The 24,307-nt window shown below is 39.8% G+C and overlaps 2 protein-coding genes across 11 annotated transcripts in view; both read left to right on the top strand.

Moving 5' to 3' along the window:
- The window catches only part of ttll10 (tubulin tyrosine ligase-like family, member 10), a 37,437-nt gene extending 22,518 nt beyond the window's left edge, over positions 1-14,919 (top strand). For 2 of the 8 annotated variants that reach the window (XM_067591566.1, XM_067591570.1), the window contains exons 2-12: positions 6,829-7,173; positions 7,411-7,543; positions 7,743-7,861; positions 8,136-8,256; positions 9,450-9,535; positions 11,366-11,552; positions 12,022-12,193; positions 13,115-13,255; positions 13,663-13,779; positions 13,869-13,962; positions 14,180-14,919. In XM_067591566.1, coding sequence (XP_067447667.1) covers positions 6,829-7,173; positions 7,411-7,543; positions 7,743-7,861; positions 8,136-8,256; positions 9,450-9,535; positions 11,366-11,552; positions 12,022-12,193; positions 13,115-13,255; positions 13,663-13,779; positions 13,869-13,962; positions 14,180-14,814 — 2,150 coding nt within the window. In that variant the 3' untranslated portion in view covers positions 14,815-14,919. Of the gene's footprint in view, positions 1-626; positions 4,823-4,859; positions 6,269-6,785; positions 7,174-7,410; positions 7,544-7,742; positions 7,862-8,135; positions 8,257-9,449; positions 9,536-11,365; positions 11,553-12,021; positions 12,194-13,114; positions 13,256-13,662; positions 13,780-13,868; positions 13,963-14,179 lie in introns of those variants that run through there. The other 6 variants (XM_067591568.1, XM_067591564.1, XM_067591567.1 and 3 more) reach the window with 5 other exon arrangements.
- An 88-nt stretch (positions 14,920-15,007) lies between these two features.
- Positions 15,008-24,301, top strand: LOC137184157 (probable pleckstrin homology domain-containing family N member 1). 3 transcript variants are annotated; one of them, XM_067591574.1, is made up of 11 exons: positions 15,008-15,872; positions 17,768-17,906; positions 18,654-18,800; positions 19,152-19,238; positions 20,412-20,499; positions 20,593-20,729; positions 20,827-20,973; positions 22,007-22,093; positions 22,370-22,445; positions 22,545-22,621; positions 23,738-24,301. In XM_067591574.1, exons 1-11 carry the CDS (start codon positions 15,778-15,780, stop codon positions 23,798-23,800), a joined length of 1,143 nt encoding a protein of 380 aa, XP_067447675.1. In that variant the 5' UTR covers positions 15,008-15,777; the 3' UTR covers positions 23,801-24,301. The 3 variants fall into 3 exon arrangements, with proteins under 3 accessions (XP_067447675.1, XP_067447673.1, XP_067447674.1); XM_067591572.1 differs by having other exon boundaries at positions 23,773-24,301; XM_067591573.1 differs by having other exon boundaries at positions 17,768-17,894; positions 23,773-24,301.
- Positions 24,302-24,307: the final 6 nt, after the last annotated feature.

Raw genomic sequence — 24,307 nt, forward strand, 5'->3', positions numbered from 1 at the left:
CGCTAAGTATTTTGGTTCAAAGTAACCACAGTCTCTCTGCTACATGTAGCTACTTTAGCTAATAACTGCTTTACTTAAGCTGTTAGCTAACAGCAAAGAAGGAAAACAAAACAACTAATTGATTAAAATGTAATTTTGAGAAAGAAGCAAGTCATTCTTCACATTTGAGAATAGTTTTTCATTTCCAATATCAAATGAATCTGCTGATTCTTTTCTCAATTTATTGTTTTAACCATAAAATGTCAAAAAATAGTGTAAAATGCCAGTTATAATCTCCACATTATTACAGTTGTTTCTTTTATTTGACCAACAATCCAAAACTCAGATATGTGTTAAGAAAACAGCAAATTCTCACATTTGAGAAGCTGGAACCAGCAAAGATTTGGCATTTTTGCTTGGAAAATTAAAGGATTAATCGATAATCAGTTTTCAAATAATTTTTGACCCATTGATTATTTAGCTAATAGTTGCAGCTTTTGTGAGAAGCTGGAACCAGGAATTGTTTGTATTTTTCATTGTTAACTGACCTAAATGTTGAATAAAGTTAAAAGAAAAAAAAAGAAGTAATTTTGACGTTAGCTTGTTGGCACACTTTTTGGCAGCTATGTGGTGCGAGTAGACATGTTAGCTTTGTGTTGTTTTAAGACATGAAGACTGGCAAGCTGAAATACTATAACGTTAGCTTAGCTAATGCACACAAACAATCCCACGATTAGCGCATTAGCACGCTTGACAGATATATTTCTAATATGCTCCTCCTGTCACTGTGGACAGGTCTTTCTGCAGAGTGCAGCTGCGTCTCTGATTCTCACTGTGCACAAAGTGTGAAGGAGAAAGAATCAATGTTGTCCATTTTTTATGGATACATGTATGGTCATTTGTAGAGCTAAGTATATGATTTACATTTTTACACATAAGATGAATTTCCCTCTTTTTCTATTTTGTTTAAAACATGCCTTTTTGAGGCATGTCACAGCAGGAAAAGGTGTTGATACTCAAATCAGTGATGTTTTAGGGTCCTGGAAGTTTGCATGCAGCCTCACTGTGATACTTGTCAAATACAGTTTTCTGTTATCAGAGATAACGGCTTCTTTCCCAGAGACTTTACTGATATATTACAGATTTCACCTCAGCTACCTGTGAAGAGGCCTCAGCATTCACTGGATCAAACTCTTCCTCTTTAGTTACAGCATATTAATTCTCTGTGATGGAGCACCTCTTCCTTCGCTACAGTTACACCAACTCTCCCTATTCACTCATGTTCTTGCCAAATTATGTTGCAGTATTATCGGTGAGTCATTTTCCATCTCAAAATTCAGTGGTATTCCTCCTGCGTCTTTTCATAGCTTTAGAGGGTGTAGCCAACATACTGAATGACGCAAATCCAGGAGGTTGCCATTTGAATGCATCACGTCCAGAAAATGCACGCATGATGCATGATTCTCTGCATTTAGAGTGACTGCAGAGACTGAGGCAGCTTTTCTCCACCATCCATCATCTTATATAAAAGTATGAAATACTAAAGCTGCACAGAGTACATGAAGTCTGTATTTAAAAGCCATATCAGTCATTTTTACATGATGGATATCACTTAGACCACATTAAACTCGAGTTTTCCCATGCTACTAAGCAATTTTGTGATGACTCATCACGACCGTAAGGGTGGATCTGAAAAAGTCACTACCATAAACCAAACTCTCGACAACACAATTTACTTCATTAGAGTTAAAGGCCGAGGGAAGCCTGTGGAGGTATTGCTTCAGCAAGAATAGCAATCAGACACTTTATTAATGGAGTTTTTAGCATAATGGCCGGCTTAAAGAACTAGGTTGTATGACATGTCGTCCGAACAGAAGGCCAAAGTATTTATAGCTGTTCCAAAAGTCATCCATCTCTCTTACACACACAGCAGAGAGCGTTCACCAGCAGTGTGTGAAAGCAGCAAGCAGCATCACAGTTTAGGTGCTCAGTCACCTGACGTTACTGTCTTAATAACAGCATTTTATTTGGTATGATAATGATTATTTAGTGTGAAAATACTCTACTACTCGTGTTGTATTTAATTAAAATAATCTCATAATATATATCGGCTCACACACTTTCACATCTTGGTGAAATTTGATATCTTTGTGTCTCCATCTTGCATTTGTCACCAGTGGGAATGAGAGGATACAGACCCTGGGAACATGATGTTGCCCCCCCACCACAGCAGCCCCCTTCTGCTTTACTGGTGTAATTCTGTAAGGAAATCATGAATAGCGGGACCCTATTGAGTCAGGCCTTTCTATACATCGTAACTTAACTCCATTCCTTCCGCTAACACCTTGACAAGGAGAATCCCTCCAAATAATGGGTTGTGTAGGGACACCATTGCTGCAGGCTGCATCCCTGTAATTGCTGAGCACTTCCTGGTGCAGGAGGCAGTTGAGATGACATGGGAATGGGCGAGTCTCCAAAGACACACACGCCTTATGTTGTCACCGCCCCGAGACAGACAGGCAAACACACACACACATACTTTTTATATAATGACATATATTTATTGTCATGTGTTTCATTTTCATGTAGCTGAATATATATTTTGTTTCTCTGATAGAACACATTAACCCATTTATGTAAACTCTTAAACTTTTTCATCCACTTCTTTAGAGGATTTTTCCCACCAAGTGATGTAGTGACGAAGTCTGTTTACCAGTGTCGTTTCACATTTCCTCATTAACATAAACAAGAGAGAAGAAAAGGTGAAGAGAAAGACAAAGAAAGTGTCTCAAATCGGCCCAAACTGATAGACAGATGAAATCAAACTGTCTTAATTAACATTTTAATTGTGAAATACACCACTCAAAATACACAAGCATATATATTTACACGTTTATACATGTATTCTTTCTATGTAAATACACGCACACACATATGCACATAGCCTCTTGGCAGATGGTGAACCATGAGGTCGACAGGGCTGTAAAACAAGCCTGTTCTCTTTGTCCACCTACGCAGCACTTTGCACAGTGTGTCTATCAGATGGCGGCTCTTTATCAAGGTGTGGCTGAAACTGGCTCCACACAAATCTCTGTTTAACAGGAATATGGGAGGCCCACTTTTAATAACTTGGGTGCAGCAGCTGGATTCATTGACATCATTGTGAAGCTTCTCTCTCTTAACGATACTCACACTCCTAAATGGATATTTATGGTCACGTGTGTGTAAATGACTTACAGTAACCGACTGACTCTCTGACCTGTGACTATTGCTTCCTTCTCGTAAATTTACTCGTGTTAGATGTGTTAAACCACATAGGGTGCGATGACTCAGTTTGTATTTCTTTGATCTGAACCATGGAGGAAATGTTCACTTTGTTGCATTTTTATTTGAACGTGTCATCCCATCAGGTTAGAGTCTTTGGTGATGGCGAAAGTGAAACCGGACTCCAGAATACATTTTATTCAGCTGTCAACTTCCGTCGCTTCTTATCATAAACGCTTGCATTTTCCAGGGTTGTTCCCTGTAGCTGGTTTAAGTCTCGTCCCTAAAAAAATATGCTGCAGTCTTCACAGTCCTTTCTTTCACTCTAAATATGCTATAAATGAAGAGCGCTTGAATTATATTCCTGTTACTTGTGTTCATGGTTACCCTACTGTATGTCTAATTATATGGTTGCATAGATGCTGGGCCTAAGAGGCACCCATCCCTGTCAATTATCAGGCTGTTGGGAGGAAGGGAGGAGATTATGCATAATTGCCATCCATGGTCGGGCCTGGGTGTTTCCTCTTGAGTCAAATCACTGAGACAGAAGGTTATTAGTGGATTTGCCATGAGAGCAGACAAATGCTATGTTGCTCAACTTCATACCTGCCACTGGATTTGGCACTAGACAATATGATTTATGATAATCTCTTCCATAAAAAATAATGAGTCGAAGAATAATTGAAGCAGAATGAATGCTGACATAAACTGATGTTCATAATAAAAAAATGTCCGGAGGCTTTAGGTGTAATCAAGTGCTCACTGGAACTTACAGCTCAATTGATTTGTATCTAAAAGTTCTGATGTTTTGAACTCATAATGAATTATTTTACTTTTTTAAATTAGAGAATCGAAAATGTCTGGAACCTCAGTTTATTTGCGTAGATAAATATTTGTTCAGGTTTTGGATGTTTATCGTGTAAAATGGAGCTATAGATGTGGGGCAGCATTAGAAACAGTTAAACAGTATAAAATTAATGGTGGATACTAAGATATCTGTATTTAAACATGTCACCTGGACAGATTTTTCACATTCTTATAATGACACTATTGTCATTGAGCTTGTAGAAAGTATTATTTTACTTTTTGTGTCAGGATATAATACCCTGGAAAACTGGCAAATCCACTTTGATTGACACTCTGCTCTCATGTTACCATAAGGTTCACACAACAGAGGCTTAGTGGAAATTAATATTGAATGAAGCTAAAGTTAGAAGTGAGGTGGGTGCAGGATACATAATCTTAAGTAGTTTGTTTGTCTTGAGCTGCTGTTGTTGTAAGATTCAATCTACAAGAGGCAACCGTTGCTAAGGGTCCCATTACCAGAGTAACCGGTGATTGTTTACATTGGTCTAGTGGGTTTGCTGAATTGCAGTGTGACAGACTATGGCTGATTTCAGTGGGCTAAACTGCAGACAGACCATGTGATTTCACCTCAAGTCTGTCCTTCAGTCTGTTGGTTTACTGATTTTCCGAGCCCTGCCGTTGGACTGCAAGGTTGAATGCACATGGAAGAAGAATAGGCTGAGTAGATTTTCATGGAGTCTGGCTGCACATGTGTGTGACGCTGGAGTTGCAGGTAAACCCTTTTTGCTTCTAAATGTAGCTACAATAAGCTCCACCATATTTATTTTGGGATAGCACATTTACTTCACTTGACTGCTCCAGTTTAAATGAATGTTTTAATGCTATTTTACTATTTGAAATATACAGACAAAAACTAAGGCTAAACATCTAAAACCTTTTACAGGTGCTAACAACCCCTAGAGGCTGAAATTGTCATTAAACTTCAACAAAACTTTTTCATGAGGTTGTTACAGTTACACTGGGATGAATGGCGATGCAAATTTCATTGCAATCTGCTTGTTAGATTGTGAAATATCTAGCATACAAGGTCGACAGTTTACTCTTATGGTGTTGCAAGAGGAAATGGAATACCATCCTTGAAACTCCAAATATAGGCTATGCAGCAAAGTGTATAGGAATGTGGCCATTCGTTTTCGTTTTGTTGGTCAAGTGGTGGTGCAAGACAAAAGGTCAAGAGGTTACCAGGGGCGTTGGCTGGACTGTTAACCATCAGGGACTGAGCCCAGATTCTTCAAAATTCATCAGATCCATCAAAAAACTTTTAAAAACGTACTTTTAAACACTGTTTCCATTCATTTTCTTGCATGGGAATGGAAAGAAGGGTTTGGATTTGATTGACCATATAATCTGCACATGACTATTCCAGACACTCAAATGTCTCAAACCAAAATGAGCATCATATCAGATACCTACTACCATTATTACTAGGCCTAGATGATGGAAAATCCTCAAAACCCATAATACAACGGCAGTTTCATGAATGAGAGTCGAAAACTGCTAATTACTCAAAGTGCCTGTGTAAACTTTCATAATTTGGTTGCAAAATCATGCTGATGGACCTACTTGATATGAACCATATGAACCATGAACTATATGACTGTACAATATACTGTATATTACAGCTGACACTGACCCACAGTGATGTGTGTGACACATCTAAATCATTTAGATTCAGTGTTTGTTTCCGAGTGTAATCTGACATCTCTGTGAGTGAGTCAACTTGTTAAACTGACTAACGTTAGCACCTCAGCTAATGTTAGTAGCCTGAATTTTTGTTCTATGGAAGCTGTGTTTACTTAGCTGTCAATGTACGACATGATCAGAAAAAAAAGTTGGATTGGTCATAAATCTTGGTGTTATCTCAGGTGTTATCACTGTTTGACTACCAGACTGATAAAATATAAAACTTTTTGGCTATCTAAAATGAGACCAGGCTAGTTTGGTGTTGCTAGACAAGGGGAGGCACAACTATGCTATTATTGCTAACGGTTTAGCTGGCTACAGTGCAATGCAAAATATGTTAGCTGTATATAACTTATGCACTGCTCATATCATGTTCATGTAACTTGCAACTCATACAGACATTTACACACCTTGTTTTCCTGGCTCAGCATTAGAAGATGTTTGTGCCACTGCTTCAGCTTCAACCCCTTTACCGGTAAAAAAATCTCCATATATCCATTTTTTCCTCATACTGACTATGTGAGCTAGCATTCGGCATAGTAACCCCATCAATTTAAGAATTGACAGAGACTGTTCACTGAAGATACAAAATTACAACACTGCCGTCTTCTTTAGTGATAAACCACGCAAAGTGGAAAATTATTCGGGGCAAAAGAAAAAATCTTTGGGGCTACAGCCCCGAATGCCCATCATCATTAGAAACACCATGACCATGGATATCCATGCCAATTTAACAACAGTCTGGCCAATAGTTAACATTAAAAATTACATTTTTTGCTTTGACTGACAGACAGATGTGCATTACTTGTCATTAGAGGGGCAGAAACAATGTGTCCAGATGCTTAGAACCTCAATAATCAAAACTGATCTCATGTAACCGTACACATACTGAGCATGAACAGTCCTATTAATGAAGGGTAAAATGGTGCTCTTCATCTTCTCCTCACAATAAAAAAAAGACCTCATTCCTGCCCTCCATTATTTGACCGCAGGGTTACCGCACACCAAAAGAGGTCCACCTCTCTTCCCATGTAGGAACATTTCTAACCGTTCCCAGCAGTCAGCTCCAGCAGGAGGTCATGTCATCTGAGTGCTGGGTGGAGCCCTGCAGTGAAGGCCAGGCAGAGGAGAAGCAACAAGGGGAGGAAGTGGAGAAGGAGGAAGTGGATGTTCCCTGCAGGGACAACCTGCCTGCAGGAAGGCCAAGGCAGGAGGAGCCAGGAGGAGAGCGACCTTTGTCACCTGACCATAGTGGCATGCAGGAAGTGACATCAGAAGGTGGACTGGAGCAGGTCCAAAGGGAGGAGATGCAGACTCAGGAAGAGAGGAAGAGGTTTACCAACATGACTGTCAACCAGCAGAACCGAGACAGAGGGGCAGGTGCGTGTGGAGGGGAAAGAGGCACATCAAATAAGATTGTTGCACAAAATACACAAATAGATCAAATCTGCTCGCTGTAATATAAAAGACAATTTCCTTCATGGTGACTGAGGATGATGAAGTACCTCCCACAAATGTTTTAATCTACTGATATTTTGTACCACAGACTGTACCTACATGTTTATGAATGTATGAATGACTTTGTGCATCCTTGACTGCTGTGTGTTTGTGTAAAAGTATCAGGTGCGTGCCTGGTGGAGCGATATCCCCGGAGGTCCGTCCCCAGGGCCTTGTTGAGGGAGCAGCAGGCAGAGGAGCCCCGGGGGCCCGGGCCTTTCTACTATTTTGGAGGAGCTAATGGGGCTGAAATGTAAGTAATGCAAATATGAAATAAAACTGTTGCTCACATCCTACGTGAAATTTTCCTTATTCAAAATAAAGATCTTTAGAAAGGTGATATCCTCTAAGTAAAGATTTGCTCATTGAACCGTAGTCTTACATGTAACCTCTGTTTTGTTGTGTGATTAAAGCAGAAGTGTGATTGATTTACTCTGGGATTTTTCCTTTAGCGTGAGCCGTTACTGTGAGAGCAGAGGATGGAAGAGGATTTACAACAAGCACAGGGAGGATTTCAAACTTAAGTGGTGTGAGATCAAATCTCTGGCCAACTACTGCAACTTCAGAGAGGGTAGTGGGAGTGCACAACCTTCAAAAATTACTATATTAATCACAGCACATAATCTGAATGTTGTATCTTACCGTGTTTACTTCTTCACACAGTAAAAATTAACCACACTGTTACCTAACTTGAAGAAATGTCAAAGAACCTGACATCTGTATCTGGAAAAGACAAGCCATGTTTAATTTCTTGTTTCATTTTTGTTCTCATTTTGCTTTTAGAAAAGAGGTTTATTGCCTTCCATTCACATAATGAAATCATGAAATCCTCGTGTTGCTCCCAGGTGAACAGCTGGTGTACCAGATTCCCAACAACAAGGTGCTCACCACGAAGATCGGCCTCCTCAGCAGTCTGCGGGAGTACGAGCGTGTCAGCAGCAAAGTCCACCACGGTCCAGGATTGAGGTGAAGTGTTAAGTGGACGACTGTTTTCTGCTGCATTTGTCTGCATGTCATCTCTTATCCAGACTATATCTGATGTAACAGTCTATTTCCTTTAGAGACTTTACATTTGTGCAACAGATCTCTTAGCAACCACTCTGGTACCATCAAGGAAATTCAATAGAGGCTCGGCTCTGCAAATACTGATTGGAAGACATATCAGACGGTGATATTATATATTAAACACGGCCAAATTGCATCATCGGAAATCAGGTTTATAATAACAAAGGCTTGGTGTTGAGCATTTTGTATGTCAGTGATAGTTCTGTGGTTAATCATTAACAGTTAATGAGTGCAGTTTTCAAACTGGATTCATTTTACTGACACATTAAATGTCTGGTGGAGAAATACAGTCACTTGTTTTAGAGAACAAGATGATCAAAGCTGTGAACTTTAGTTTCAGTGATGTGACCCGTCTCTCGAACTGATAACTGCTAATTTGCTGCACACAGGTCACTCAGTACAGTACAGTAAGAGTCGGCTTCAGTTAAATTCTGCAACTGGTTGTGAAATAAAGGATTATATAAATTTGCACACCAGAAACAGTGAATTAAACCAGATAAGTCCGAATTTGAAAGTTACAGTTAAGTTTGAAAATGTCAAAAATATATTTTGACATTTTCCATTTACCATAAATCCTGCATACTTGTACATACTCATTACTTTTTTTTTAATGAATTGTTCGTAGCTTCTGGGAGACCACTGTCTTTCATCCTTTTGGAAATTTAATTTTCAGAGATGTAAAACTTGCTTGAGTCAATTCATCACATTGAACATTATTGGATTTAAACACATTTTACCTTTGAATACAACTGTTCAAACAGTAAAAGCAAACGGGATGATCACTGTAAAGGAATATCAGACTCAAACAAGTTCTGATATTGTAGTTGAATACAATAATTGGAAACGATGTCTGTCTGAAAGGAAGGTACACAGTTGTACATGTACAACTCTACAGCATGCTTTAAAGAACGAAACACTGCCATGGTCCTTTAAGCACTTCATTATTTTGTGGTTTAAACATTAATTGAAACTTTCATTAATCTAAAACAACTTTCTCCAGTAGTTTCGATTTTGAATAAATGAAGCACATTTCTAATCCCGCCCTAAAGGCGGTTTCAAACATTTGGACTTCCTCCTTGTGTTGTACTTTACAGGAGGCTGAAAATGGAAGAGTTCATTCCTACCACCTTCCGCATGGATGTGAAGGGAGAGCGGGAGGCTTTCTTTGCTCAGCAGGAGGGTAAAATACATCCGAACATTTCACCTCCATTAACCCCCAACATACAAGTGTCCTGATGCAACAACAACACAAGACTGGTTCAACTGGATTTGTGTTTAATTAGCGGATCAAACTTGACTTCTAATGCTTCCGATAATGAAGAGAAACTGAATAGTTTGTGCTCGGCAGTGTTAAGACAACAGTTGCCTTAGTGATTGTTTAATCAAGAGGTTGAGGACGTTGGAAAATAATGCACTTCACCTCCCATAAGGCCCTGATAAAATCACCAGGGGAACATGCTGTTGCCATAGAGATGAGTCAGCAGAGGGCAGGGCTGAGACACAAACACAAGGAGAAACGGTCAACAGGGTTTGGATGTAGTGCTGCTGCAGCTCTGGACAGAACAAATGAAATACATTTAAGATTAAAACACTTTTCGTTAACATTAAGGAGATGAAATGATGATCCACCGGTTTCTGGATTGCGTGCAGACACACTGCATTATGATGGCGTTCAGGTTATGACAAACACGGTTATCACTAAGTAAACAGATGAAAGACACAGACAGCTGTTTTAGATCTCTGAATGACAAATGAATCTGTGGGAGAGAAGAGAAAAAAACAAGAGAACAGAACCAATATAATATAAGAGCATAAAAACAGTCAACAGTGTGTCATTCACTCATCTCTGTTCTTTACATAACAAACACTAGTTTATCTTCATTATTTGACACCATCGCTGACAGCTGTAGTGTCACATAATGTCAATGATGGAAGAAGTATCGAAATATTCTACTTAAAGCCCCCAAAACTAGTCTTTAAATCTTAAGTATTTCTTTATAACATTAAATATCTATGACTAAATAAGCAACAATAAAAAAAAACAGAAATCTCTTACATGAAATAACCAAAACTGTCTTTGGCAGAAAACTTTTCCCATTACTCAAAGTAAGAAGCTGATTGAGGAAATAAGTTTTCAGGGCCTTCAAGTAAAAGTAGCAATACCTCAATGTATAGGTTTAGTGCATTACAAGTAATAGTCCTGCATTAGTAATTTAATTTTAAAAGTACAAAAGTATTAGCAGCAAAAGTGCTCATTATATAGTAGAATAGCCCTCATCTGAGTGTTACATTATAGGATTACTATTGATTTTAACTACTTTACATACTGTTAGGTAGTTTAATTGATGACTTTGTTACAATCAACTTCAATTAACTAGTAACTACAGCTATCATGTAAATGGAGTAAAAAAGTACATTTCTCTCCATAATGTAGTTGACTACAAGTATAAAGCAACCAGGATGCAAAATTAACTTTTTTGTCCACCGGCCAAATGGCTTGGGAATAGTCAAATTTTACCAGCCACTCATTAGATTATCATAGTTGTTTTGGCTGGTGAATGAAGCAATTCTAACAGCTACTTGCGTATCCTACCAGCATTTTGGCAGGTGGCTGGTGCTAATTTTGTGCCCTGAAAGCAGCAGAGGATGGATACGCTTGAGTGAAGGGCAAGTTCCTCAAAATGAAGTGCAGTAGTTGAGGAAATGTTACCTTCCACTACAGCATAATGTGTATTTACACATTTGGCACAAGGTGAAGAATTGTGTCGTGCCATTTTTAGGGAGCACAATGTTTACACTTTTTAAGTTTGAACAGAAGCAGAAAGTAAACACAGTGAACTAAGAAGCAAATAGGAAGTGATTTCACACGCAGCACTCATTTATAGATCAAAGAATGGACGATGAAATAGTAAACAGACAGACAGAGTAGAACTTATATACTATACCTGTACATGTCATATGTTTATATTAGGACAGGAGTTTGTTAATGTAACCATACAACCGTTACCAGGTGTGAGCAACAACGAGAGTCACATGTGGATCTGTAAGCCCACGGGTCTGAACCAGGGCAGAGGGATCTTTCTGCTGAAGAGCCAGGAGGACGTAGCCGCCTTCAGACTGAAGCTGCAGGACAGGGAGGACAGCCAGGCCAACAGGAAGGCACATCACCGCCAGCCTCAGGCTCGCATTGTCCAACAGTGTGTGAACATACATAACTATTGGGTCCTTAAATATAGTATCATGTCACATTTTTCAATCTCAAAAAAGGCAACTTTCAAGGAAGTGGGAAAATATCCTGCATGTATTTAAAATTTCAGTAGGTTGTGAGAAGCACCAAAAGATTTATAAAGACCTCAACATGATATCTTAAATCAGGCCACATTAAATAATAAGAGTAACATACCTCATATGAGAAGGTGATAAAGTACTATAAAAACAATATCGGCACACTAAAAGCTAGTAAACTCTTGATTATGCCACTTTTTGAGAAGAGACTGATTAACTGAAACTACTTTCAAAAAGTCTGTATGCAGATGTTCATAGACTTTTAGACAGTAGTGTGTTGTGTTTGTATCTTGTTGACAAATGTGATTTTTGACAGAAATGTAGATATAACTGTTGAAGTTGTCGGTTTGTCTTAAAGGTAAACTGACATTTTTCCCTCAGTTACATCCAGAGTCCGCTGCTCCTGAAGGGGAAAAAGTTTGACGTGCGCTCTTACCTTCTGATTGCCTGCACTGCACCCTACATGATCTTCTTTCGCCACGGATATGTGCGACTGACCTGTGACCTCTACGACCCCGGCTCCAACAACCTCTCTGCCCACCTGACCAATCAGGTAGACCCTAATCCTGTACGGGTCAACATTCAAACCAAGAATCCCCACACGGGTTTAGATCATCTGCGATGATGTCAGATGAGTCACTGTTTGGAAATCAGGCAGTTAGTAGAAAAAATTATGATGCATCCTATTAAAATAGATTTAAGGAATGAATCGTGCCAATGGTGCTTCTAAACGACACTCAACATGTGGCCTTGATTTCTTGGCCCTGATACAATCAATCCACTGACATACAGTATACAGTAATAAATCAGTCAATACTACTTTAACTGAATGGCCTTTTTATCACTGTCGCAATACCAAAGAGACATACAAACTTCTTTGAAGTTGCTAGATAGTAATTATCTGAACAGAAAAGATTAAAAAAAATGCCTGTACACTGCTCGAAAATGAAAAAGAAGAAAAAGGAACAAACCAGCCGTGTGCAGGTATTTTTTTTTGTTTTTGGTTACTGTACATTTTTAGGGAAACACCGCTAAATGTCATGTTACTGAACAGTCACTACAAAGCCACATAACAAGATCAGATCATGTAGAGGTCTTTAGATGATGAACTGGTGAATTTTAGACCAGAGGACTTACAGACACTCTGTCATTCATTCACCAGTTTGATAATAAATAGCAGATTAGTTTTGATTCTCTGGGTTCTACTTTCATATGCATGTTAACTGTTTCAGGGCAAAAGTTAAAAAAAAGTGTCAACCCTTAATGTAAACTTAAAAATACTCAAACATTAATCATATAATATGATATATGGATAATAGTAGTTTGCTATTAAAAGTATTACTCATGAGATATCTGCATCCCACCCTTCTTTACAGCCCTGCCTAACATTAGTTGTGTAAATGAAGACATTAGCTGTGGCACCAACTGTCTCTCTGCTTCATGTGTCTCTGGTCCCCCTGCTGTCCGTCTGCAGTACATGCAGAAGAAGAACCCTCTGTACAGCCAGCTGAAGGAGGATACTGTGTGGTCCATGGAGAGCTTCAACGCCTACGTCAACGACAGGTTTCAGGTTGCCAAGGGTCTGCCCAGGGACTGGGTGCTGGGCGCCTTTGCAGTGAGTGCTGCTGTGTGTTGTAGCTCTCGGGGACCAATTACTATTATAATGATGGTTGTTGGCACTTGCAGCTAAATGAGCTTGTGGTTAAGTTTGGATGATCTCACTCCTGTCTGAGGATGCATCATCTTTTTACTTCAATAAAATATCACATGTGCTGTGTGGGAGTTGTTTTTATCCATAGTACAACAAACAGAACAGTCAGTTAACATCAGTTGAACTCGTCAGAGTCAAACCCCCGAACCCTGATAGTGACACACAAATATAACCAATCACAATGTGGCGTTTAGTTTATCAGAAACCTGCTTTTGTATCACAAATAAAAGTCTACATACAAGTTGCATTTTCATCTTTCCATCTTAAAGATGGAAACAACACTGATTGTTTTCTCTCTTTCTGTGAATCAGAAACGCATGCAGCAGATCATGACGCAGTGTTTCTTGGCAGTCAAATCCAAGTTAGACTGCCGACTGGGATTCTTCGACTTGATTGGCTGTGACTTCATGGTTGACGAGGACTTCAAGGTATGTGAGACGTTGCTGAATATATTGACGTTCAGTGATATGTTCACGTGGCTGTTTTTGGACTAAACGTCTTCATGCGCTCCTGAAAGGTGTGGCTGCTGGAGATGAACTGTAATCCAGCTCTTCACACAAACTGTGAGGTGCTGAAGGAGGTGATCCCCAGCGTTGTTGTGGAGACACTGGGTGAGCTCACCAGCTGATCACTTCATTAAAATAAAAACTTGGGTTCAGTAGATGTTTATAATGTAACTTTAAGGCCATACTCAAACAGAAAAGGTCTCACTTGATCTCACTGTTTGCATGGTAGACTCATTTCCTATCAAATGTGTAAATTAAGTTTAAGTGACAGGCTGATGTGTGACAACACCCAACATGCAACTTCTTTTATGTTCCTGTTTAGATTTAACCCTGGAAATCTTCAACAAGTGTCGTCTCAGGCAAAGAATCCTTCCTCTGGCCAATCAGAGGGAGTTTGTGCTGCTGTACAACGGAGTTTCTCCTCCTGATTCTGCGTTGGCCTACGGCAAAAGCAACACAAACAGTGAATTCAACAAGAAAATCACCAAAAAGACTCAACCCAGGAGGTGTAAGTCAGTGATGGAGGGCACAACTGTGCCCTTAAGGTTCCCTGATAATTCTTTCAATGTCTCAGCGAGCGGTGAAGGAAGTGGTAGTTCAAAGTCTGGCCACTGTCTGACCGCCTCCACCTCCACCTCCACCTTACCTCTCCATCAAAGCTCTCTGTCAGCTCCAGGACCTTCAGGTATACGCAGCAACAACAGCATGCAGACTATTAGGAATAAGAACCCTTGTCCTCGGGTTGTACTCAAGCTGAGCAAATGTTCTTTGCATCATCACTTGAAGGCCGCGGATGACTTGAAACACTCAAAGGCTCAGCCGAAGATCGTCATGTCGTTGTCATCACTGGCGCTGACTGAAGGGGCATCTCCTGTGTGTGCGGATGAAAACAAAAGAGGAGAGGAACCTGGTGAAGACACAAAGAGCTTAGCCTACGAGACGAAAGAGGAACAATGATCGAAAAAGCTTTGTCTAAAAAGAGATCAACACTTTTGACATCTGGTGCTGTTTTATAATGTTAAGAAATGCTTAATGTGACAATAAAGACTATTTATCACTTGAGTAGCTGGTTTAATTTTACCGCTGGTTGTTAAGGAATATGTAATAAAGAGCAGCTTTTTTTCCAGTAATGGTAAACTTACTGCAATGGAAGCACACATCCTCCATCCTCAAATCAAAAACAAGTGGAAAATGGAAAATACATCCATCAGTCATCTTAGACCAAGTTGTGTCACAGCTCCTGCCCTGTGGAAACACCACAACATGCAGACATGATTGTGTACAAAGCCTCCCACCATCTCACTGTAATTGTAACCAGATCAACACAAGGCTCCATTCTACAGTTGTTGTGGCTTGTTGTTTTGACTGCAGCCCTTTACCTCTCAGTTTCCTAACTCATAATTATCTCACTTGACTTATTCCAGCCCTGTGCATGTAAACACAGGCACAGCATGGTCCGATCTTTCCCAACACAATGCTTAGAAACAGTTTTTATTTGTCATGTTCAAGCATCAGCAGGTTCCCAGCGTGTGTTCAGAGTGTAAAAAAAAAAAACAAACTGAGGAAGCTGCTCTGTAAAAAGCCAACTGACAGGAAGGAAGGAACCACTACACTGCGACGCGACACAAACTTTTTGTCTTCGATTCCTCTTCAAAAGCAACACCTTTCGTTCTCAGGGCTCTATGGAAATATTCACTACATGCTGGCAAAAAGGGGGAACTAGAGCTTAGCAGCACCCCCCTCCTCTTCTGCAGTGCACAATATCCTCTTTTGGACCCAACCAGCCCCTGTTTTTATGTCATCTCTTTGGCTTTAGTGTGGCACGCACACAGTGAGGATGATTGCCCCGGCAGATGGGGCTCAGTGTGAGGACTAGAGGCTGAAGCTAAGACAAGGCGGAGAGGGACAGACTCGTCCATCATGGGATGCTGCAGTGTGACCCAGAGGCATACTGGAGTGGACGAGGTGGGCCCTGATGAGATCGAGCTCCTTGAACTCTCTGGGGACAATTTAGGGTAAGACACAAATATCAGATCACAGTTAAAAGCGAGGAACTGTTCAAATATAGAAATGTACTGGTGGGAAATTCATACACGTATGACTGTGCTTGGATACTGGAACAAAATATAACAGTGGAAATAAGAACTTCAGGAATACCAACGTGAGCTCATCAAAAATGTGAATTTTAGTCCGCTTTGTAGTGCTTATCATCATAGCTTCAGAGAGACTTGTTCTAGGTTTTTTTTAATTGTGGTTTGGTTTAATGTGTGTTGTGGAGGAGGAAACAATGTTAATTCTGTGAAGTGAAAAGGTCTCACCATCCTGTTTCAGCTTCTCTTTCTGTGGTTTTCTTTGGCATTCAATGTGTCATGTTTTACAGCTGTCAATGCAAAACATAAGAAGATGCATCCTCCTGCAGGACCTTTTTACAACTACAGTGTATTCAATGATACAATTTCTAGGATGTATGTGCACGTGTATGCTTGTTTTCACAGAGTAAGAGCATGTGCTGTCAGACAGACAACTTCAGGCAGGTTAATGAAGAAAAGGTTCAGCTGTAAAACCTTTAACTATCATGAAAACAGCTGCAGAACAACATATTATATCCACAGGATTTCCACCCACCAGCACCCAGCAGAACAACAAGGCAGAACTAATTGGCTCTTTTTTGCTCAACATGAACTTGGGAACTCAGTGATGCTGCACTGATGTGATTAGGAGATTACTATAAAGACAATAGCTGAAGCATGGAGGGGGCTAATACAGAGTATGGGCGGGACAAATCCCTGCTCATTCTAAAAGTGGGAGATTAGCATAGGCTAATCACAACAGTAGCCGGCAGCCCTTATGTGTGGCTGTTCAGCGGTTGCTACAGAACTCGTGGTCGCATGTCATCCTTGTGTTTTACAACATAGACAAAGACATGCAACGTAAAGCTGCACTCACACACACACACACACACACACACACAAACATGATCAGGTTTGTGTGCTGAGACACATCAGACAAATCCACAGCCGTGTCCAAATTTAATACATAGTAATTGTTTAATGTACTATTTACAAATTGCCTTTACATACAGATTTTGACTGTGTTAGTATACAGCAAAGAGAAAATAATGGAGTGGTACTCACAGGAAATGATGCTATATGTGTGCTGATTCATAATGTGCCACTCCCAATTAAACTGAGTAAAGATAAAGCAAAAAGGTTTTTTTTTTTAGAACATTTCTTACCACCACAGTCCATAATTTTTTTTTTTTTTTTTTTGTTTTGCAACTATGAGTAGCTGCTCTACCTCTTTTGCGCATACCGTTGTGTATATCAGCATCATATTGAAACTCACGAATAAGTGACTGTTCTCAGTATGCTTAATTTAGTCACTTTCTTTAGTCACTAGAGGCACAGGATTAGTATGTAGTACTGAATTGTAACATAGCTCATATTTGTAATGGAAAAGGCAAAAAAAAAAAAAAAAAAATGGTGGTGACAGAACAGGTGGGTCTGTCTCTGCTCTGACTGCTGTAATCTGATTATGTCTGTCTGCTGCTGGGCTGCAAGGGGCTCAAGACAGGTCATTCAAACTGTGGTATCTCTGATTGCTCTTCATTCTTTATTTATTTTAGCATAGGCTCACTTAGGACTGTTAGCAGTGTAAATATGCGCTGGGTGGAAAGAGAGACATGGACACGGACTTACAATCTTTAGTATTTGACAGGTTAGAGTATGATGTGTGTCTGGACAGAACCAATGAGAAAGTGTAGTTTACCAAACCACAAAGAAGAGACTGAACCCACAGTTGCTGCAGTGAAGCGGTAGCACCGTGAGGCCAACCACTGAACCACTTGCCCTCATTGGCTGCAGCTATGTGAAAGTGTTATTAGATGTGCTAAAAAAGTGTGCTTTTTCAGGGTGTGGACTCTGGGAGAAACCAGACTTCAGCTGTCAGTGAGAAACAGCAGAGATGAGCAGGAGCCACAACCACCGCCACCACCGCCACCACCACGCTACCCCTCAATACGACACCTGGAACAAGAGGTCACTAACACAGTATGTGCTCTGAGTGTGTGCGTGTGAGTGTGTGTCTGTGTGTGCAGGAGTGAAAGATATAAGCAGAAACTTCAGTTCTGCACAGCGTGTGCTCACTTTGGGCAAACACTTTAACACATTTGAGTGTGACAAGACGTGACTGTCAACAGTTTCCACTCTGCGCTGTTATTTGTGTTGAGACCAGACACACTTTGTATACACGCTGTAGAAATTTCCATGACAAAAGTGAGCGATCCTGCATTCCCTGTTTAGTGTGATTCAAACTTTACAGGAAATACAAGAGGGAGGAAACACTAGTTCAGCTGAGGTTTCACACTTTTTTCCACTTGAATGAGAAATTGTTTTAAAGTATACAAACTCTGACTGAATAACATAACACAGTCCTCGTGCATTTATCCCTAAAATTCTGGACAATGATCTTAATTTGGATATCAAATTCCCCTGGTTGTGCAACATTTTGCTTAAACAGCAACAACTGGGGGCTTGTAACAGTGAAACAAACTCTAGTCTGCTGTGTAATGCTTGACTCATCGCTGTGTGAAACATGCTGATACTGTACATATATCCTGATGAAGGCAGTGATATGAGGAGGCACATTTTTAAAAGTCAGAACAGCAACATACCAGGCATTACAACATAGGGAAAATAATAAATAACAGAGAGTTAACTCAGCAGCCTCAAGTGTCATTATCTTCTTAAGATGGTCAAATCAGCAGATGTGGTCTGATACAGTTTTTGTGTCTGTAGGTGGTGCTGTGGGGCAGGAGCAGAGAGGAGCTGCAGCACAGGATTTACTCCCAGCAGCCAATCAGGGGCTGGCAGGGCCAACATGCCCACACGTATGGAGAGATCATCCACTCCTCCCTGGTGTCTCTGTACAACAGCTACACTAAGGTAACATGGAATCACACTCCCGGGAGTCAGCTGGGGGGTGTGAGGTGTGGCTCCACCATACATCACCATAAACGACAGCAGCAGAGCCATGAATTGACTTTAGGATTAATTTTTAACAGTTTGTCAGTTGCGATAGTGCTCTAGTTGCATCCTAATCTGAGCTTTGAGTTTTTATCTTTGTGCCTGTATGAACATACATATAGCTGACAAAGCCTCTGATCAAACTGTTTGAGAAATGAACTTAATGAGCTTACAAATCCATCAGGAGCCAGCAGTCCATGCTGAATGATGTTTTGGCTTTGTTGCTTGTTTGGTATTAAACCTTTGTCACACATTCATTCGTCCCCACAGGAAACCAGTGAATACTTCCTGGTGTTATTCTCGTTCCACCTGCTGCTTCTCTCGCTGGACCACTCTCGACAAGACTTAAATTATGAGGTATTCTTTTTACTTTAAGAGGACTATCGCTTAGAAATGTCAAATACAGGTGATTAGAAGATACATTTCAGAAAAATCCACAATACTACAGAGAAAACATTGTCCTGGACAAGAATACCAAAATCTATTAAACTAAATCTAAAAAACTAAATCAATTCATTTTTGCACAGCAAGAGAGATTTGTTTGTACGTTGTTGTCACAGTGCAGCACAAAGATTCAACTACATTTTACAGCTGCACTAGTCAATATTTTAACAAATGGCTAATTGTAGTGTGGAGATGCTTGTGGTGGCAAAGCCACAGAGTTACCACTCAACTTTCTGTTGCTCTGTGTCTGCTGGATGTGTAAAAAGGCCACTTTTGCTAACTTGTTAGCCATGACAACTTTATAAGGTGATGAAATATAAATATTGTGTTTACTGCTTGTCTTGCTGCCTTCAAGTGGCCAAAAAAGTCAAAAGTAAAAGGTGAAATATATGTTATGGGTAGCATTTTGAACCCGGTCCCTAATTCCTTTTAAAAACTTGAATAAAGATTCAACTGTCAGTATATGAATCCTTCTTTTAAAGGAGTAAATCCTGTGATTTAGTATTGCACTTTCATAAAGTTGGGGAGAACAGATTAATAAAAATATGGTTAAAGTTTGTGCAGCAGAACCCCTGATCAAGTTCTGGATCAAACACTGGATCCTACACTTCCCATAATGCAACTCAACAGCACCTTTCTTAAGACCCTTCCTGCCTGGTAAATGTCCACATCTCTATAACTTCAAACCATAGTGTACAGCGCAGGCTTTCTGCTATACGTTTTTAGTCTTCAAGCCCACACTGAGATAACCTTTGTGATATCATCAGGGGTTTTTTTTCCCCCCAACCATTAGTCCAGAAGACATGACACTTTTATGTATTTTCAAAGGCTGAGTAATGCTCTTCATGACAAGTAAACCAATCTTGATGTGAAAAATTGGCAGACTACCCCTTTTCTTTAAGCAGCTGTAATGAATCTGACTAAAATGTCTGCATTAGCAGGAACACAGGTGTGTAGACCTGAAGAGGTCTATGTAAACATAACATGGCAGCTGTAACTGGGCAGAGACTGATACTGCACAATGGTGAATACCAATATTGGTGTTGGTTTCTGTTTTCTTAACCTCTGTCTGCTATTATCTTGCAGGGCATCCTTCCCCTTTCTGGACTTTCCTTCCAACCCGTCTCTCTGGCCCCCGACATGTCACATTCACCACACATGTTTGAGATCAGCAGTGAGTCACTGGAAATTACCAAGTTCAACTCAAGACCTGACCACACAGTGTAAAGTGCTGACAATAGTGTATGCTGTTCTTTCTTTTATCCAGGCCAGATGACGGACTCCAGGATCTTCATATGTCCCAGTGCTGCGGAGTTACAGAAATGGATGCAGTACCTAGACGACAGAACATACAAGTCAAAGACACAACCCATGAGTCCCACCCACTGCCCTCTCTCCTATCTAGTAATGACAAACTGCTGTATATCTGGGTACAACTGCACATGAAAAAGCAGTCAGGTTAAGTTGTAGTTAATAAATTGTTCACATATTTGTTCTGTAGTTACCCTGTGATGAACACTGGAAAAAAGAAGAACTGAAAAAGTACGTGATGCAAGCTCCATTGTGGCAGTGGCAGGGCTCACCCATACAGCACATGGGCCAACCAGAATACATATCTGTCGTCTATATCATCGACACTCAGAGAAAGGTAATAAATAACTCTCTGACACTGTATTAATAATATGCAGGTTATCTACATTTTAATATGAACTTTTTCATAGTTTGACATGTTTTATTAAAACATGTCAGTCTTTGCCAGGTGATCACCTACATGTACGGAAGACCAGAGATGACAAAAAATTAGTCTGTGGCCATGAGAAAATATTTCCATGTCGACACAGCAATTATTTGGTGATGACAATTTTGAACAGCTTGTATCATGTAGATCAAGATCATGGAATTTAGATGAAAGAACAGGATAAAGGTGAAAATACAAAATGAACGACGGTGCCTGGTCACTTGTGTGGACAAATTAGTCATTCATGCTCTCAAATTACTTAATTTATGGACACAAAGATTTTAACATGCATATTGTTGTGTATTTCAAGACTAAGATAACAAAATGTTGTTTGAGAAGTAAAATCTCAGCTATATCCATATATCTCCATCCAAAATCAAAACAAAAGCTGCATTAAATCCAACACATTAATTTACTGTATTTACTGACATGAGGATACACAAATTTAACTAAAGGCTTAGTTAAGTAGTTTTGGCCATCTTGATAACAACTTTGTCACACTGAAGTCTGATGGAGCAAGAAACACTTTAGACAGGTTGTAAATTAGCTATCAGTTTATCCAGATTATTTAAACCACTTTATTAGGAGGTAAAATGAAAGTGAGTGCACCCAAAATGTCGATAATAATCTCTCACTGCACAGAAAAACTGTTACTGATTGCCTGTGTTTTTACCTCTAAATAATTTTGGGAGTATCATGTTTCTTGCCCCGTCTGACACGTTAACAGATCTTAGCTATTAATTAGGAAAGTACAATGTTATCATTACCAATAGGAATGATGGACAAAATGAAAAATAAGACAATCGTTTAAAATATGACTTGTGGTACATGTGAGTTTGTAAAATATAATGTGTCTATAAGATATGATAGAGAATAACCTTGTCAGTGGTTTTAACTGTATTTGACAGCTAAAACAACAACAATTGTTGGCTTTTTCTTACAGGAACTCCAAGAAAGACTGATGGTTCTCTTCCCTCAAGACGTCCTGCTGCTGTCGGTTGACAACAAGCGACTGAGTATAAGTTATGAGGTAGTGTAAAATTACTCTATGGGAAAATCCCTAATAACACCTTCTCAACCACTGTGGCATTACTACGTGTCCCAGTAATCATTATACAGCGCTTGTTCTTTTGACACATGACATATAACAAGGGTGGAACGTTTGGTAACTCAAACCTGCAGCCTGCAACATCACTGAATGCATTTCAATCAGCAGCTAAAATCCTGTACAATCATGGTATGATTATATGGAAGTAATCATTCCTGCACCTGCTTCTTCTTCTTCTTCTGTTTCATCTCTTAACAGGGCAGACTGGCCCGACAAAGCATCAGAGCTGTGGAGAGGTCAACGTTTCCTGGATGCCTTGAGTTTGAGCTGATAGGTATACAAATCAATACTTTTTTAACATTGAATTGGATGATAACAAAACTACGGGCAGTGAAAAATACAGTCATTTCACATAATAACTATTGTGTTTTAGGTGAGCTGGTGGAGCCCCTGCAGGTCTCTTGTACCAGCCTGGAGGATTATCAGACCTGGATCTTTCAATTACAACAGGTTAGACTGATATGTTGTCTGACATCTTTAGAGGAACATAAAATGGTTTAAATTGACTTAGAGTATCTCTGGTATGGTCCTTAAAACTGAACATACATGATTGAATTAATATTGTTTAAAGCTGCATTAAGTTATTTTTGGCCACTTGGGGGCAGCAGAACAACCTGAAAACACATATGACATATCATGTACTACACCTTATAAACATGTTAGCAAAAATGACCTATTCAGCAAACATGGAGCATCATGAGCATTCATTTGGAGTCATGTTTCTGCTGCTGCTGGATAACAGGTGGATGAGAGCAGAGTTTTTGGGCCGTAAAACCAAAATAAGGATCTAAAAGAGGCAAAAAAGCTCCATACAGATGAGAGGAACTGCCTCTGATCCACTGTAATTATAAAAATATTGTTTTTTTTATTGAATATTCTTAATTTCAGTGAGTATGAAACCTATCTAAAGATCTGTTTACATTTTTAAAATGAGAGTCACTTTAGTGGGCTGATGGACACCAATAGGTCAACCAAGGTTTTGGTTTCTCAGATTTTGTGATTTTGCCCTCTCAGATTGAAATTTAAGATCATTTAGAAACAACACACAGGAATATGATCTCGTCCCCCCCTCCTTTCTAATTAAGTACGTTCATGACTCCACCAACTTATGTTTCAACCTCTTGGGAAGCTTATGACCGCCAGACTGAAAACCACTGTTTAAGCCCATTTACCGCAGATCTTACCGTGCTGTAGTCACTGCAGCGTGTGAACTGCACTGTGTAGTGTTTTACAGTCCTTCGTGTCATTTTGCTCTCTCCCAGGCAGCCACTGGTTTTGATTTGGTATGAAAATCAACTTGTACAAACTTGTTTGAGATCAAAAGCATTTTATTTCGAATATCTTCAGGATTTTCCCCACCACAGAAGTCGTGTTGGTGCAACATAGATCAATAGATTCATCTGTACAGCAGATACAGCATGTTATGGTCATTTGAACATGGGACCAACTATTGCAATCGAAAGTCAGTCATGATTTTCTTGATTCAGGAAAGGAGACTTTTTGAAGTTATAAAGTTTGTGTTTGCAAAAAATATTAAAACCTTTACTTACTTTAACCGTGAAGCAGCTGTGCATCAACGGGAATTTCTCTTTCATCTGCAGCCAGACAGAAGCGGCAACGTTACTGTGAGTCACGCTGCACCTCCAATCATGCCGAAGCTGCAGAGGAACCGGAAGGAGTCCCGGGAACCGATGATAACAGCTGACCAGTATCACATCAATGGACACAGCTGACTCATCGATGTGGAAAAGTTGGAAATTTCTCCACAATTACAAATCTAAATCAAAGTGTGTAGATAGTACAGCATGTACATACTTATATGTGTGCCACAAAATGGAGATACAGCAGTGAGGAGGTTCTGAGAACCGCTCACCCTAATTTTGATATATTTGGGTGATTTCGTCAGAGAGGGATTGAAGAGATACTTATAGTTCTTGTTCATGTGGGGACAAACCGAAACAGGGCCATGACCCAGTATAAGATCAGACCACAGCTGAGTAAATGTTAGATGCAATGACTGTAGAGCTGTAAACTAGAAATGAAGAATCTGTACATATTTAGCTTTGATGTCTTTACCATAAAATACATAATGGTTTACTTTTTGACAATAAACTATTTAAAAAGTTGAAAGACTCA

The sequence above is a fragment of the Thunnus thynnus genome, chromosome 6 (assembly GCF_963924715.1).
Source record: "Thunnus thynnus chromosome 6, fThuThy2.1, whole genome shotgun sequence".
Lineage (NCBI taxonomy): Eukaryota > Metazoa > Chordata > Actinopteri > Scombriformes > Scombridae > Thunnus > Thunnus thynnus.